General features: G+C 34.5%; 2 protein-coding genes and 1 pseudogene across 3 annotated transcripts; 2 read left to right on the top strand and 1 right to left on the bottom strand.

Moving 5' to 3' along the window:
- Window positions 1-1,055: 1,055 nt before the first annotated feature.
- LOC143622905 (heat stress transcription factor A-6a-like) lies at window positions 1,056-4,999 on the bottom strand (annotated as a pseudogene). Its single transcript, XR_013151799.1, has 4 exons — window positions 4,944-4,999; window positions 3,432-3,713; window positions 2,277-2,536; window positions 1,056-1,838 (listed from the first exon to the last, which is right to left on the bottom strand). The product of XR_013151799.1 is annotated as a heat stress transcription factor A-6a-like (transcript).
- A 2,417-nt stretch (window positions 5,000-7,416) lies between these two features.
- On the top strand, window positions 7,417-9,658 carry LOC143622825 (3-dehydrosphinganine reductase TSC10A-like). Its single transcript, XM_077093867.1, has 3 exons — window positions 7,417-8,064; window positions 8,762-8,909; window positions 9,332-9,658. The coding sequence occupies exons 1-3, from the start codon at window positions 7,531-7,533 to the stop codon at window positions 9,637-9,639; spliced, it is 990 nt and encodes a 329-aa protein (XP_076949982.1). The 5' UTR covers window positions 7,417-7,530; the 3' UTR covers window positions 9,640-9,658.
- A 2,437-nt stretch (window positions 9,659-12,095) lies between these two features.
- LOC143622826 (3-dehydrosphinganine reductase TSC10A-like) lies at window positions 12,096-14,277 on the top strand. Its single transcript, XM_077093868.1, has 3 exons — window positions 12,096-12,920; window positions 13,488-13,635; window positions 13,975-14,277. The coding sequence occupies exons 1-3, from the start codon at window positions 12,381-12,383 to the stop codon at window positions 14,271-14,273; spliced, it is 987 nt and encodes a 328-aa protein (XP_076949983.1). The 5' UTR covers window positions 12,096-12,380; the 3' UTR covers window positions 14,274-14,277.
- Window positions 14,278-14,286: the final 9 nt, after the last annotated feature.

The following is a 14,286-nucleotide window of genomic DNA, read 5'->3' on the forward strand; positions in this document are numbered from 1 at the left end:
GAGCGACACACACATTAGGTAACGAGTCAAAAATGTTTTGTTAAGTTAGGTTCATGTTAACACTTAAAACATGTCAATTACAAGACGTGTCTGTTTGGTTAAAGTCAAAGCGAATTACAACAAAGAAAGACTTCGTTGAAATGAATTAATATAGACAAAAAACATAAATTTAAGTTCACAAGCTATATTTTTTTACAGGGCTAGTGTCAACGGGTTCAACAATTTAGCGTTTGTAGTGGACCCGCATAAACTCATGCACTTATTTATCGCTAGATCAACCACCTTCTAAATAATGAATCATAATTGCCACCAATTGAGAAAGTATAAAAATAGTACTTTGTAGTGTGAATACATGCATCTTTAGTGCGAAATACATGCACACCCTCACCGGCGTAATAACCATAAATCTAAAACATAGAAAGGAATATGCCATCATTTATGGTCACACTTGTATTAGTGATGTTCACAATACATTAAAATTGACCTAACCATCCAAATTTGTCAAAACAATTTATGGTTCAGAATTCACATATAGTGATTTGGTTCAGTATACCTGACTTCGGAGTTCGGAATTAACGTGCAAAGTTGAAACATATTACTCTTTATCTTTAACTTTTTTTTCTGTAATGGTATATGTATAATATATGTTATTTTAAAGAAATGAAACTCTTCACTTTAAATGCCCGCACCATTAAACCGAACCATTTTTTTCTGATTAGGCCGGCCAAACCAACCCGTGTGGTTCGATGTGAGACAAAGACATAGATGATAATATGTGTATTTACGTCTAAAGGGTTGTTTGATATCCTTTTAATGATCATTAAAAGGTAGCCTATCAAATAGCCCCAAAGCTCAGTTAATCATAGATTTACTTGTGAATGTAAGTAATGGTCATGACAAGTACGTTTGGTCAAAATTAGTCAAACAAACTTCTTTGGTCAAAATCATCTGATTTTGGTCAAACTGGGGTCCAATTTAACTATATCAAATAAAAAAAGAGAAATATTATTAATTTAATATACCAAAATGGAATTCAAATCAAACATTCTAAAGTTCTAATCCATTTTCTTATTACTATTATCATCTTGCCTTTCAATATCATCAAAACATATATCGTCACCCTCCCAATTCTCACCACCAGAAGTGCCTAAATTCCAAAACTCTGTCAACTCACCACCCGCGGCACCGATCTCCGGCAACTCCGGAAACTCATAGTTTCCAATATCACTCCAAATAGCCTCTTCTTTAACCAAAATGTCATCAATCCCACCCGAAACGGGCTCCACAAAGTACTCGGGCACACCCGTCGGTTCAACCTCTAAGACGTTCTTCCCTTTCGAATCATAATCTTTGGGTCCTGCACCCAATTCAAGATTTCTTGATGACCCGCCAAACAAAAGAGGATTCGGTTCATCATGTTGATGCTTAATAAACTTCCTAGCGGTCCTTGCAGACGATATTTGAGGCGTTTGCTGGGTTTTTCCACGCATTGAAGACACGAATGTCGGGTTTTTAAACACTTCAGCCAAAAACGAGACCATTTGTTTATTTTTATGCTCAGCTGCTTCGAGTTTTTGGTTTATTGATTCGATATATTGATGTGTTTCACGGTTTTCAGTTTTTAATTCGATAACTTGTTGCATCATTTCGGTCTTTTCTTTGTGTAATCTTTCCATCTCGGCTTCCATGGTGTTTGATTCTTCATGAACTAAAATGTTGCTAGAAGATGTTGATTGATTCGGTCTACGCCTTTGAATGTTTTCCAAAAGGTAACGTTTTCCTCTCAAAAAGTTTCTATTTGCAAACTCCCATTTGTCCGGATCGATCTTGTGAAAGCCCTGAATCGAATATCATAAACAAGTAAAAACAGAATGTGCAAGAAACTATAAATCATCAAGAACATATTTAATATAATTTAAAATCCACATTTAAACAAGCAAATAAACAAACAAACGTACCAGTAAAATTCCAGGCTCGAAAAACTTTTCATTACATGTAAAGTATAGTATCCAGATAATAGTAAACCTTTTGATACATATCTCTAAAACCGTTACAATTATGTGAAATCTAGTAATTACATTTCATTTGAAATTACATTGAAATCTATACATATGTCAAGAACACATACGGATTACAAAGAAGAAAAAACATACATAAACTGAAAAAAAAAACAAAACAAGACAAAAATAAATACAAAAAGAAGCAGACATATAACAAAGTCATGACCCCATGATTTGGGGTTCAAAAGTGTTTGAAGCTAATATTTTTTTACCCACATATGTGTTAAGTTGTCGAACGAAGCTCGAGAAATTGTTGTGTTTGAAGTTTCGTGGCAAGATTATTCTGGCGAACTCCACCGGGTCCCACACGACAAAGCTCTGCCCGCTTCCGCCCCATGAGATAATCGGGTCTAGTATTGGGTCGTCCACTAAATCGAAAGTTTTTGATAAAAATGCCGGAATTGGTGTTTCGTATAAACGCTCGAGCGGTTCGGGAATTATTTCCGTTTCCGCTACCGTGACCACCGTCACATCTCCTGTCATCAATTTCCAATATAAATATAAAAACATAGTAGAAAACGTACACAAACAAATAAAACAAGATATCCAGTAAAATTTCACTTATAGGAAAAAAAAGTAATAATTTGAATGAAATGAAATAGTCAAAATACTTGAATTTATAAAACAAAAATATGAAAAATTGCATCAGAAAAGAGTAAACAAAACAAACATACCTAGTGAATGGTCAACTTATTGAAGGGGAAAAAAAAAGGTGATTTACCCAAAATGAAAAATACTGAAATTTATAAAATAAAAATATGATAAACATAGAAAAGTAAATAAACTAACAAAACAACCACTTACTATCTATATCTAGTTAAATCTCATCTACATAAGGAAAAAAAAGATTTAGGTGTAAATAAAAAATGAAATTAGTAATATGAAAACCAGAGCAGAAAAGGGATGTAAATGAGTCAAGTCCAAATAAGATTTGTTTTGACTTACAAGGGCTCGAGCTCTTTTTTTAAAGCATGAGCTCAGCTCACGAGCTGCTTTTTCAAGCTAAGGCTCGGTTTGTTTATTATTTATTAATTAATTGATATACCTTTTTTTATTTTTTTGTTTTATTTTACGAAAAACCTTAAATGAGCCTAGGCTAGACTCGAGCTCGTATAGTACCTCAAACGAGCCAAAGCTAGGCTCGAGTTTGGCTGCGAACTGTTAACCTAAAAATACACAAGGCTCGTTAAGGCTCGACGAGCCTGAACGAATCTTCCATACAAGGCTCGAGCTCGGGCTTGATAACTAAACAAGCTTTATATTTGTCTCGAAAAGCCTCAGCTCGTTTCAATCTTTTTATCGATCCGAACTCGAGTAGATCGGCTTGATTCGGGGAAAAAGAAGATACAAAGCTACTAATTAAATACTTACCAAAGGCCGATGAAACCGGAATCGGGTGCTGGATCGGAACCGAAAGAGGAGACCACCCAAGTGAAACCGGGTCGGATCCTACCGGAGAAGATGAAGAAGAGGGGGGATCCATTGAAGATAAAAAATTGATTGAAATTGTAAATGGTCGGTGAGAATGAGGATGTTGAGGTATATATAGGTATGGAGTACAAATATCTTGTGAGAATGGCGGTGGAGTCCAAGGATGTTACTGGACAGCGTGTCAGTGTCGGAGCCGCCGACCATGGTACTTCTGTTCTGTTTCTGTGTCAGATATTTTTTGGTTAAGGTGGTTTGGTTTTGTCCAATCAGGTGTTAAGGATCTGAGGGTAATACGTGTGGGTCCGTGAGTGAGACTAAAAGACAGTCAAAAGTTCAAAACCTTCCGTGTTAAGCAAAACGTTAAGCTACTTTATTTTTTTTTAATAATTTATGATTGTGATTTAAGTTAAAACCTACCATAAGGTCCATAAGAGCATCACCAACTAGAGAAATTCTTAGAATGTGTTTTTAAATGCCAACAAGTCATATGATCCACCAAAATACACTCTCTCTTCTATATTCTCTTTCCTCTCTCCTACATGTCCTCTCACAAACAAATTCTTGAAGATTCTTGTGAAAGAATCTCATCACAACTTATTTCCTCTCCATTATCATCTCTCTCTTCCAATAAAACGAAATATTTAGTATAAATTGGGCTTGTCAAATGTTGAGCAAGCCTTGTTAATATATATATATATTTTTTGTTTTTTTACACAAGTTGATGCATCATGTATGTAAAAGGCAAAATAATATTTTTAACATATATGGTATATATTAAATTTTGGGTTATAAGTATATATATCAAAATTTGGGCTTTAATCTAAACAAGCTAACGAGCGAGCTTACCCTTCCCCTGGTTTGGCTTGTTTACAAACCAAGCGAAAATTTTTTAAAAAACACTACCATAAGATAAAGAGGCTACTTCTACTGAAGTTTAGCTAAACAAACACGTTTTAAATTAAAAATTATTTACAAAGAACATAGAATATAGTCTACTAATAAAATTGAAGTTAGAAAAGCACATATCGGTGAATATGACCATAACTAGTTTGGGGTGTGGACAACAAGGTTAATAACCGGGTATGACAATACACACGTCGGGTGTGGAACTGGGTTTTGAAGAGAAAGTCATATGACATATATCTTTTGGTTATGTGCATTTTCCCCTGTTTTGATCGGTCCAGGCCGAGTAAAACGGGATGTAACATGTTTAGATTAATAGGGTATGAAACATATCGTTAATTGATAGGAAGGGTCGGATATTGAGGAACCAACTTTTTTAATACCTGGTTTCGGGTAAGGTTTAATGCTCAGGATTTTCTTTTTGCGCATCTGTAAAAAGTGCCTTTTGTTGCAAGTTCTCCTAGTCGGTTGTAATGAAATATGTCTTTGCTTATTTGATTGGATTTGATTCAAAAGAAAATCCTTCATTGATCATATTATCCATCAAACATTATCTTATGCACCTTTGTGTAGCTACTCATACCTTTTGTGGGCTTATTGTGCATCTAGTTATCAAAGTTCCACACATGTTAGTTTGTTTATGTTTTGAAGGATTATTGTGTTCCTTGATACACGTTTTCAATAAACAGGTCAGCATCTATGGTTACACTGTTTATTCCGCTAGTAAGTATGGCCTAAGGGGTTTGGCAGAAGCACTACAACAAGAAGTTATCGCTCATGACATTCATGTTTCACTCGTATTTCCCCGGACACAGAAACACTTAGTTATATAGAAGGTCAAGATTTGTTTGTATAGAGCACAACCATGACATGCAAAACTATTACCGTCTATAAAGACTAAAAACACGTATAGACATGCTAGTCAGTTGCCGCATCATATTTCCAATAATCCTTTAAATTCACGTATTTTTAAACTACAAACATTCTTTAAAAATTCCTTAAATTTCCACACTATCAACACTTTTTATATTTAATTTTCATAGTCAACCTATTTGCTATACTAGATAAAAATTTTTAATAACCTTTTCTTCTACAACAATTAGTTTGTAGAACCCTCCATCTATGCCCTGTAAGGGTGGTTGCCACTTTGGATGCATGCATGAACACAAACCCTCTAATGGATCTAACATAAGATCTTATATATGATAATTGTTCATGGTTGTTGCAGAGGCAAAGAAAAGGCTACCATTGACAAGCATCATAGCAGCATCCTCTAGTACAATGCAGGCTGATGAGGTGGCAAAAAAGACATTAATTGGAATTAAATCTGGATCTTTCTTTGTTTTCTGCAACTTTAAAGGATTCATGTTGTGGATTGGAACCGCGGGTGTCTCTCCACAGAGATCATATCTCAAAGCGTTTGTTGAGGTTATTTTTGCTGGTATAGCACGTATTGTGGCTTCGTGCCATCTTTGGTCATGGTATGGTAGCATTGAGAAGTGGCACGCGAAGAGAAACAATAAATAGTGTTCTTAAAGAACTGAAAGAATTGAATTCTATTGAAGAAATTGGAATAAGATCGAAGTTAGTCTTTGAATTTCGTGGTGTTTATGTTTCGGGGCATCCGGATATATGTTGAAATATTGATTACTATTAGAAAATGGCTACCTTTGAAATTCTGAAAAGCATATAAGCCATTCAAAGTTGTAACATCCAAAACGTCCAAAAATAAGATTCCGGTTCATATCAATTTACTGTTTGGCTGTGAATCAATCAACTCTGAAAAAAAAAGTGTGATTCGGCTTGTTGATAATCAAGTTCTTTTGAGTTTTTTATTACGATTCAAATACCAAATACCTCTAACGTGAAACTTTTATATGACATTTGTTACTGTACATTTAGTACATAAATACTGGATGCGGATTATCTTTAGTGATGTGATGCGGTGTAACATATTCAGACGTATTGTGTTATTTGAAATAATTTCACTCCTGTATAATAGTAGGCATTGAGCATTCTCCTCGTAGTTCATATGGTTCTTACTTTATTTCTAACATATGAAAATTAATAGTACATTCCCAATTATAATAACCATAAAAAGAACAATAAGAAAACAAGGTATCTATCTATTAACTTTCTAACGGATAGCATTAACACATCCTACATATCCTTTAATCATACTTCTAAATCTACACACATATATATATATCATGGAATTTAAACTATCAACCACGTATAAAGAAACTCGTTTTCTGCACGCCTATACCTACAAACTTGCTTCCCATAGTCATGTAATTCATGCACCATGAGCATGCATGATCATCCATGAGGCGTCATCGATAGCGGGGTCCGCTCTGTCCACATGATTTCCCTTCCTTCTTTTGTTCATGCATGTTATTAGTTATTTTGTCTAAATTATGGGTGCAAATGAGCCGAGCTTTTCGTGAGCTACTGGAGCTCGTATTAATAAAAAACTTAAAACGATCTGAGCTTTTTCGAGCTCGAGCCAAACCCGAGCTTCAAATAAAGCTCAGTTAGTTATCGAGCTCGAGTCTTGTATGAAAAGCTTGCTTGAGCTCGTTAAACCTTGCATATTTACAATTTTACCTCTTTTGAACTTCTATATATGTATTAATATTCTAGTGTAGAATCAAGTAGCCAAACCTAGGCTTGTTTAAGCCTTTTCTCAAAATATATATAATAATTAAATTTTCATATTTAAAATAAATAAAAAAACAAAATGAGGCGCACCCGAATTAACTTGATCAGTAAACAACTCAAGCTCGGACTTTAGAAAAAGAGCTCGAAGTGAGCTGAGCACAAGGTCCCCTAAGTCAAACGCGCCAACACCAGGCTCGGCTATTTACACCCCAAGTCTAAACGCATGACATGATAATACCTTAATCCTAATCTCTTGTTAATTTCTCTTTGGTTGTAAACATGTAAACACTTCTCTTATTCTTCTTGATAGTGTTAGATCACATGACGTTTGGTATTAAAACATTAGCTACAAGTAAAATCATCATTTACTTAAATGGTTTAACATTTTGCAACTCTTAAAAAGTGTGCATTTAACACTCTCTCTTTAGTACTTCAAATACCTCACAAACTCTACTCTCTTCACCATCAAATTAACATGGCAATTGCTGATCTCTCACTTCTTGATCTCTGCATTCTCCTCCCAATCTTCATCCTGCTCTTCCTCAAACTCATCGTCCGGCCCCACTCCGTAAACATCCAGATCAAATCACGCCACGTATTTATCACGGGCGGATCCAGAGGCATCGGCTTGGAGCTAGCTCGCCAAGCCGCTGCCGAAGGTGCTCGTGTGACTATTTTAGCTCGTAACCTCGAGAGGCTCAAGGAAGCCAAAGACTATATCCGGGTTTCCACCAGAATAGATGTTAATATTGTGAGTGCGGATGTATGTGACTTTGAAGCAGTTAAAGAAGCAGTTGAGAGTGCTGGTCCTATTGATGTTTTGATTTGTAATCATGGCATTTATTCAGGTAATGTGGTTGAGAATCTGGATATCAAGGAGATTAAGAGTATCATTGGTATCAACTTGGTCGGGACTTTTAATGTGGTTAAGGCCGCGTTGCCGGGAATGAAGTATCGGAGTGATCGGAAGCCGGTTTCAATCGTACTCATGTCGTCTCAGTCCGGTCAGGTATGTTTGTTTGCATGTGTTTATGTTCTTCAAGTTTTGTGAGTGTTAGATGAGGGCAAACCTTATATCTACTTATATCTATATTAGATATGACTATAAACGGAGTGAGCCGGGCCAAATTGAGTTTGTGCTCGGCTCGTATTGAAACTGAGCCAAACTGGCTCGCCAAATTATCGAGCAAGCCTGGTTAACTTTTTTTCTAAATTTTTTTTACACAAGTTGATGTATGTAAAAGGCAAAATAACATTTTTAAAGTATATTGTATATACTAAAATTTGAGCTTTAATTTAAACAAGCCAACGAACGACTTATGTTGTTTCGGGCTTGGTTTATTTACAAACCAAGCTAAAACTTTTTGAATAAACCTTTTAAGACAAGAGAATGAGGACACCCTTTTTAAAGTTTTATATAATAAATATAAGAATAACATCAAATGCATTCTACTATTAGAATATTAATAAATTGAGCACAAATTGGGGTGTATGAACATAACTAGTTCCGGGTGTGATCAACAACGTCAAAGGCCGAGTTTGACAATAAGCAGGTCGGGTATGGAATTGAGTTTTGAAGAGAAAGTGATATGATTTTCGGTCCCTTATACCTTTTGTGGGCTTATTGTGTTCAAAGTTCCGTACATGTTAGTTTGTTTATGCTTTGAACGTTTATTATGTTCCTTGATGCACATTTTCAATAACAGGTTGGCATCTATGGTTATAGCGCTTATTCCGCTAGTAAGTATGGCCTAAGGGGCTTGGCAGAAGCACTTCAACAAGAAGTTATCGCCCATGACATTCATGTTTCCCTTGTATTTCCTCCGGACACGGAAACACTTAGTTATACAGAAGGTGAAGATTTGTTTGTATAGAACACAACCATGAAATTTTATTCTATTACCATCTATAAAGACTAAAAACACTATTAAACGTGCCTAGTCAGTTGTCGCATCAATGAATCATATTTCCGATAATCCTTAAAAAAATACCTTTTTTTTCATCCTACAAGCCTTCCTATTAATTTATTTACATTTCTGCATTATCAACACTTTTAACACTTAGTTTTCATAGTCAAGCTATTTGCTATACGAGATAAAATTATTTAACAAAGTTTTAGTTAACTTATTATAATAAACAAAAATTTTGTTGGTAAACATTTTTTTTTACAGTTAAATAACCCATTTACAATTTAAGATGATTTAAAGCTAGCTAAAAATAAATGTTATGTACAAGTTGTTAAAGTTTATGATTCATAAGGTCTATGGTTGTTGCAGAGCAAAAGAAAAGGCAACCATTGACAAGCATGATAGCAGCATCTTCTAGTATGATGCAGACTGATGAGGTGGCAAAGAAGACATTAAACGGGATTAAATGCGGATCTTTCTTTGTATTCTGCAACTTTAAAGGGTTATTGCTGTATATTGGAACCGCGGGTGTCTCTCCACAGAGATCATATCTGATGGCGTTTGTTGAGGTTGTTTTTGCTGGTGTGGCACGTTTTGTTGGTTTGTGTTATTTGTGGTTGTGGTATCGTAGCATTGAGAAATGGCATGCTAAGAGAAACATTAAACAATGTTTTTAAAAGAACTTAAATTTGTTAAAGAATTTGTAATAAGAAGTTATTTAGTACTAGAATTAGTTAGTCTTTAAATTTCTTAAATGTAGCACGCGTTGTTTCCATTCTGAAGCATCAAATATGTGTTTTTTTTTCTTTTTTTTCGAACGGTGACTTTCTCAGTTAAGGGTAATCACAACTCCTACGATAGGAGCCCCACCACCCCACTCAAGCCAGACTAAGCCGGATCCACGTTGGCATCCGAGTTTGGCTTGGGCGTTCCTGGTAAAACCCGGCAGCCCCAACCCGCTCGAAGGCACGACAATCGAGTTAACCAGAATGAGTCTGAAAACAAACGGTAAAATCCAGGCGGCATCGGGATTCGAACCCAGGCCAAAGGCCGGGTCATCCATCATTTGCCATGTGAAATGACCACTCCATTGAAATGTTAATTACTGTTTTGTTATTTTAAAAAGGTTACTATAAAAAATCTAATAAAAACAAATAAATCATTTAGAGTTGTAACATCCAAAACTTTAAAAACAGATGTTGGTTCAAATTAACTTAGCGTTTGATTGTGAATCAGTTGACTCCAAAAAAAAAAAGGATGTGACATTAACAACTTATGCATTAGTGGATTAGATGTTTGATTATATTCCTTAAATTTTAACTTGGAATTTTAGTCAATTGAACTTAAAACTAATCACTCATCTCCATTTAAGCAAAACTATTTTTCAAAAACAGACTTCTTTTAAAAGTTTTTATTTTATTTGTATATATGTGTATTAAGAAGAACATGTGTGTGCACATTTGCATATATGTACACACATGTTTAAAATTGAGAAGTAAGTATTATATATATGTATAAATTAACAAAATTAACAAATTATGTGATTAGATAAGGAAACGATAATGTATGTATATATAAATATATATACAAATTGTATAGATTGAGAGGAAAATAATAATGTACATACATACACACGCAATTAAGAGAAATGATAATGCATGTATGTGTACATTATTTAATTTGAAATTAATTGATAATGTATATATATGTACAAACAAAAAAAATGATTATTATAAAGGTTCTCAATTCTCAAATGATTATCACACGATTCCAATTTTATATATATGTGCATTATTTGAATTCAAATTTCAAATCTAATCGAATGATAATCATACATCTATTTGGATTATTGAAATCAAATCAAATCAAATTTGAATTTTTGAAAACCAAATATGATAAATTGGAATTGTGTTTTTCGATCCGGGTCCAAATATCAAACACCCCTAATTACGTTATACTCTTATTCAAATATAATATCTATTATAGTAAATTAGTAAATAGATGTTGGGTGCAGATCATCTATAACGATGCAATACACCGTATAAACCATTCAGATGTGGCGTCATATTGGAAATAATTCCACACATATAATAGTAGGCATTGAGTATCCTCTTCACCATTTACAAACTTGTTGCTATAACAAGATGATGATACCATCATGGTTGTTTAGACCGAATTGGTAAGAATGGACTATTGCTTTTTCATGATTTGAACGTGTAGTATGCCATTACACTCGTGTCAGGTCAAGTATTAGATGTTGCATTGGAACATTCATGTCGGCCAGGAGTTTAAGCGATCGGGTTGTAACTTGTTCAAAGTGTAACCTCCAACAATTATTTGCGTCATAAACTAAAATTCATCCGAACAAAAAACTTTAGTTTCCATTCGGGTTAGGCTTAACGTACCCGGCCTCCTCACTTGCCAAATGTACTCCCCCAAACTTTCATTTCCGATAACATGTTTACTTGACGTATTAGTTTTCTCTTAACATTTTTTTTATATTTTTATAATTTCCTCAAAATATCAAATATCGATAATATTAAAAATATAAACAATATTACCAATAATACAAAAGGAAAAAAGTTAATATTTTTTTTATAAGATATATAAAGAGTGTTATCAAGTTAAAAATGATGAAGGAACTTGTATGTAAGTAAATTATGTTGAATGAAAACTGAATCTATTGGAGAACTTTAAAGTGAAAGTACATCTAGTTAAAAGAGAAAATGTACGTTTACTAACACCCTTTACTCTTTCCATTAGGTTCAGTAGATTTGCCGGATAGAACATAGAAATGGCTCAAACATATATATTATTGCAACAAATGTAAACGGCTATTTTTCTTTTCAAAAGGCCGTGTGTACAGCTAGAGATGTGATCTTTATATACCACCCTCATGAATGTACAAACCTATATAGCTCGTATAGGGCTATACGGATAGGCCACACATGACTGATAAGTGTATGGATGAGAGACACAAAATAGTTTTTCCAGGTCCTATACGGGCCGTATAGCTATATACGAACCGTATAGACGAAAGATGATGCATGAAGATTAATGATGATGTATAAAGATAATGTGTCTATTAGTATTTAATTATGTACCTGGATTCAAATGGTTAATTATGAGTATTACATATAGATTAAAAAAGAATAAAGAAAATAATTGGCAAATATCTTTTTAAAATAAAACAAGACAAAATATACCCGAAATTTAGTTAATATGATGTTTCTTTTTCCCAAAACAAATATATTCTTTAGTACATGTCAATATCTTGACAGTGTTAGATCACCTGATCACCTTTGGTATACAAAGATTAGCTACAAGTAAAATCATTAACCTAAAATGATTTATAAAATGCTACACTTCTTAAAAAAGTGTGCCTTCAACATTTCTCTATTTAATATTTAAATAGTCCATGCAAACCCTTCTTCCTTCACCAGCTAATATGGCTATCTGCTTCTTCCTCCTAATCCTCATCTTAATCTTCCTCAAACTCATTGTTCGGCCACACCCCGTCAAAATCCCGATCAAATCACGCCACGTATTCATCACGGGCGGATCCAGCGGCATTGGCTTGGCGTTAGCTCGCCAAGCCGCTGCTGAAGGTGCTCGTGTGACTATTTTAGCTCGTAACCTCAAGAGGCTTGAGGAAGCCAAAACTTATATCCGGCTTTTCACTGGAATAGATGTTAATATTGTGAGCGCGGATGTGTGTGACTTTGAAGCAATTAAAGAAGCAGTTGAACGTGCTGGTCCTATTGATGTTTTGATTTGTAATCATGGTTATTCGGCACCTCAAGAGCTCGAGAATCAGCATTTGAAGGAGATTGAAAGTCTCATTGATGTGAATTTAATCGGGAATTTTAATCTGGTTAAGGTGGCCTTGCCAGGGATGAAGAATAGGAGTGATCGAAAGCCGGTTTCAATTGCGCTCATGTCATCTCAGGCCGGTCAGGTATTGCATGTTTGACCAACTTTTAAAACAAGCTGAGTCGGCTCAGCTCATTTATCGTAACAAGTTAAAATGTTGAGTTCGAGCTCTTCTAGTCAAAAGCTCGAGCTTGCTTGTTTACTTTTAATTTTGTATTTTTACACATGTGTTAGATGTATATAAAACCAAAAATAATATTTTGGCGTAGAATTTACAAACTACTTAATTGATAATTCATAGTATATTATAAAATTTTGGTTATATATATGTGGAAAACCGGGCTTTAATTTAAATGAGCCAACACACGAGCTTACCTTAGCTTGGACTTGAATCGTTTACAAACCGAGTCGTTAGCATTTTAAATGAGCTTAATCCCAAAAGTAAAGAGTCTGCTTCAAGTGAGATTTAATGAAAGTACAATTGACATGAATACATTATACATACTAGTGGTGTAAAATAGAAAGTGACTTGTCGCAATTACAAACATCTTTTAGGCGTTTTGTAGGCTTTCTGAGCATTTCTTTATTCAAGGTTCCATACCTTAATTTAGTTAATTTTTATGCTGAAGGATGCACTTTTTTTGAATAATAGGTTGGCATTTATGGCTATACCACTTATTCCGCTAGTAAGTTTGGCCTAAGGGGTTTGGCAGAAGCTGTGCAACAAGAAGCCATCGTCCATGACATTCATGTTTCACTCATATTTCCTCCGGAAACTGACACACCTGGTCTTAGTGAAGGTCAAGATTTGTTTGTATAGAAAGCAACAGTGAAATTTTAGATTATTTATATTTATAAGGGCTAAACACACCAACAAATGTGCTTATACATCTATCACATTAGAGTGATCCACTATTTTTTTTTAAAAAAAACACCATTTTTTCTCCATTTTACAAATATTAATTCTTTCAAAATCTTTACATTTTCATATCATCACCGCCCATTTCATTTATTCAAATTATTTACTATACAATATGAAATTATTAATCAAAATTTTAATCAACTTACTATAAATTAAAGTTTTCAAAATAAAAACACTACATATCGGCTAATTACTTATGTTTATGTGTGTTGCGCAGCAAAGACGAGAATGCCACAATTGACAAGCATCATATCAGCTTCCTCTGGTACAATGCGGGTTGATGAGGTGGCAAAGAAGACATTAAATGGGATTAAACGTGGATCTTTCATTGTTTTCTGCAACTTTGAAGGTTTCTTGCTGTGGATTGCAACTATAGGCGCCTCCCCACAGAGATCATATCTAATGGCCTTTGTTGAGGTCTTTTTGGCTAGTGTAATACGCATTGTGACTTTGTGTTATCTGTGTTCGTGGTACGGTAGCATATTGAAGTGGCATGCCAAGAAAAATAGTAAATGATGTTTTTTTTAAG

The sequence above is a fragment of the Bidens hawaiensis genome, unplaced genomic scaffold (genome assembly GCF_021521415.1).
Source record: "Bidens hawaiensis isolate Kalapana, Puna unplaced genomic scaffold, B.hawaiensis_p1.1 tig00003244_1, whole genome shotgun sequence".
Taxonomy (NCBI): Eukaryota; Viridiplantae; Streptophyta; class Magnoliopsida; order Asterales; family Asteraceae; genus Bidens; species Bidens hawaiensis.

What these genes read in the sequence shown, in the direction of transcription:
- LOC143622825 (XM_077093867.1), top strand. Translation starts at nt 7,531, where the DNA reads ATGGCAATTGCTGATCTCTCACTTCTTGATCTCTGCATTCTCCTCCCA. An exon ending in TGTCGTCTCAGTCCGGTCAG is followed by an intron (nt 8,065 to 8,761) that starts GTATGTTTGTTT and finishes TTTCAATAACAG; the next exon opens with GTTGGCATCTATGGTTATAG. An exon ending in AACACTTAGTTATACAGAAG is followed by an intron (nt 8,910 to 9,331) that starts GTGAAGATTTGT and finishes TGGTTGTTGCAG; the next exon opens with AGCAAAAGAAAAGGCAACCA.
- LOC143622826 (XM_077093868.1), top strand. Translation starts at nt 12,381, where the DNA reads ATGCAAACCCTTCTTCCTTCACCAGCTAATATGGCTATCTGCTTCTTC. An exon ending in TGTCATCTCAGGCCGGTCAG is followed by an intron (nt 12,921 to 13,487) that starts GTATTGCATGTT and finishes TTTGAATAATAG; the next exon opens with GTTGGCATTTATGGCTATAC. An exon ending in CACACCTGGTCTTAGTGAAG is followed by an intron (nt 13,636 to 13,974) that starts GTCAAGATTTGT and finishes TGTGTTGCGCAG; the next exon opens with CAAAGACGAGAATGCCACAA.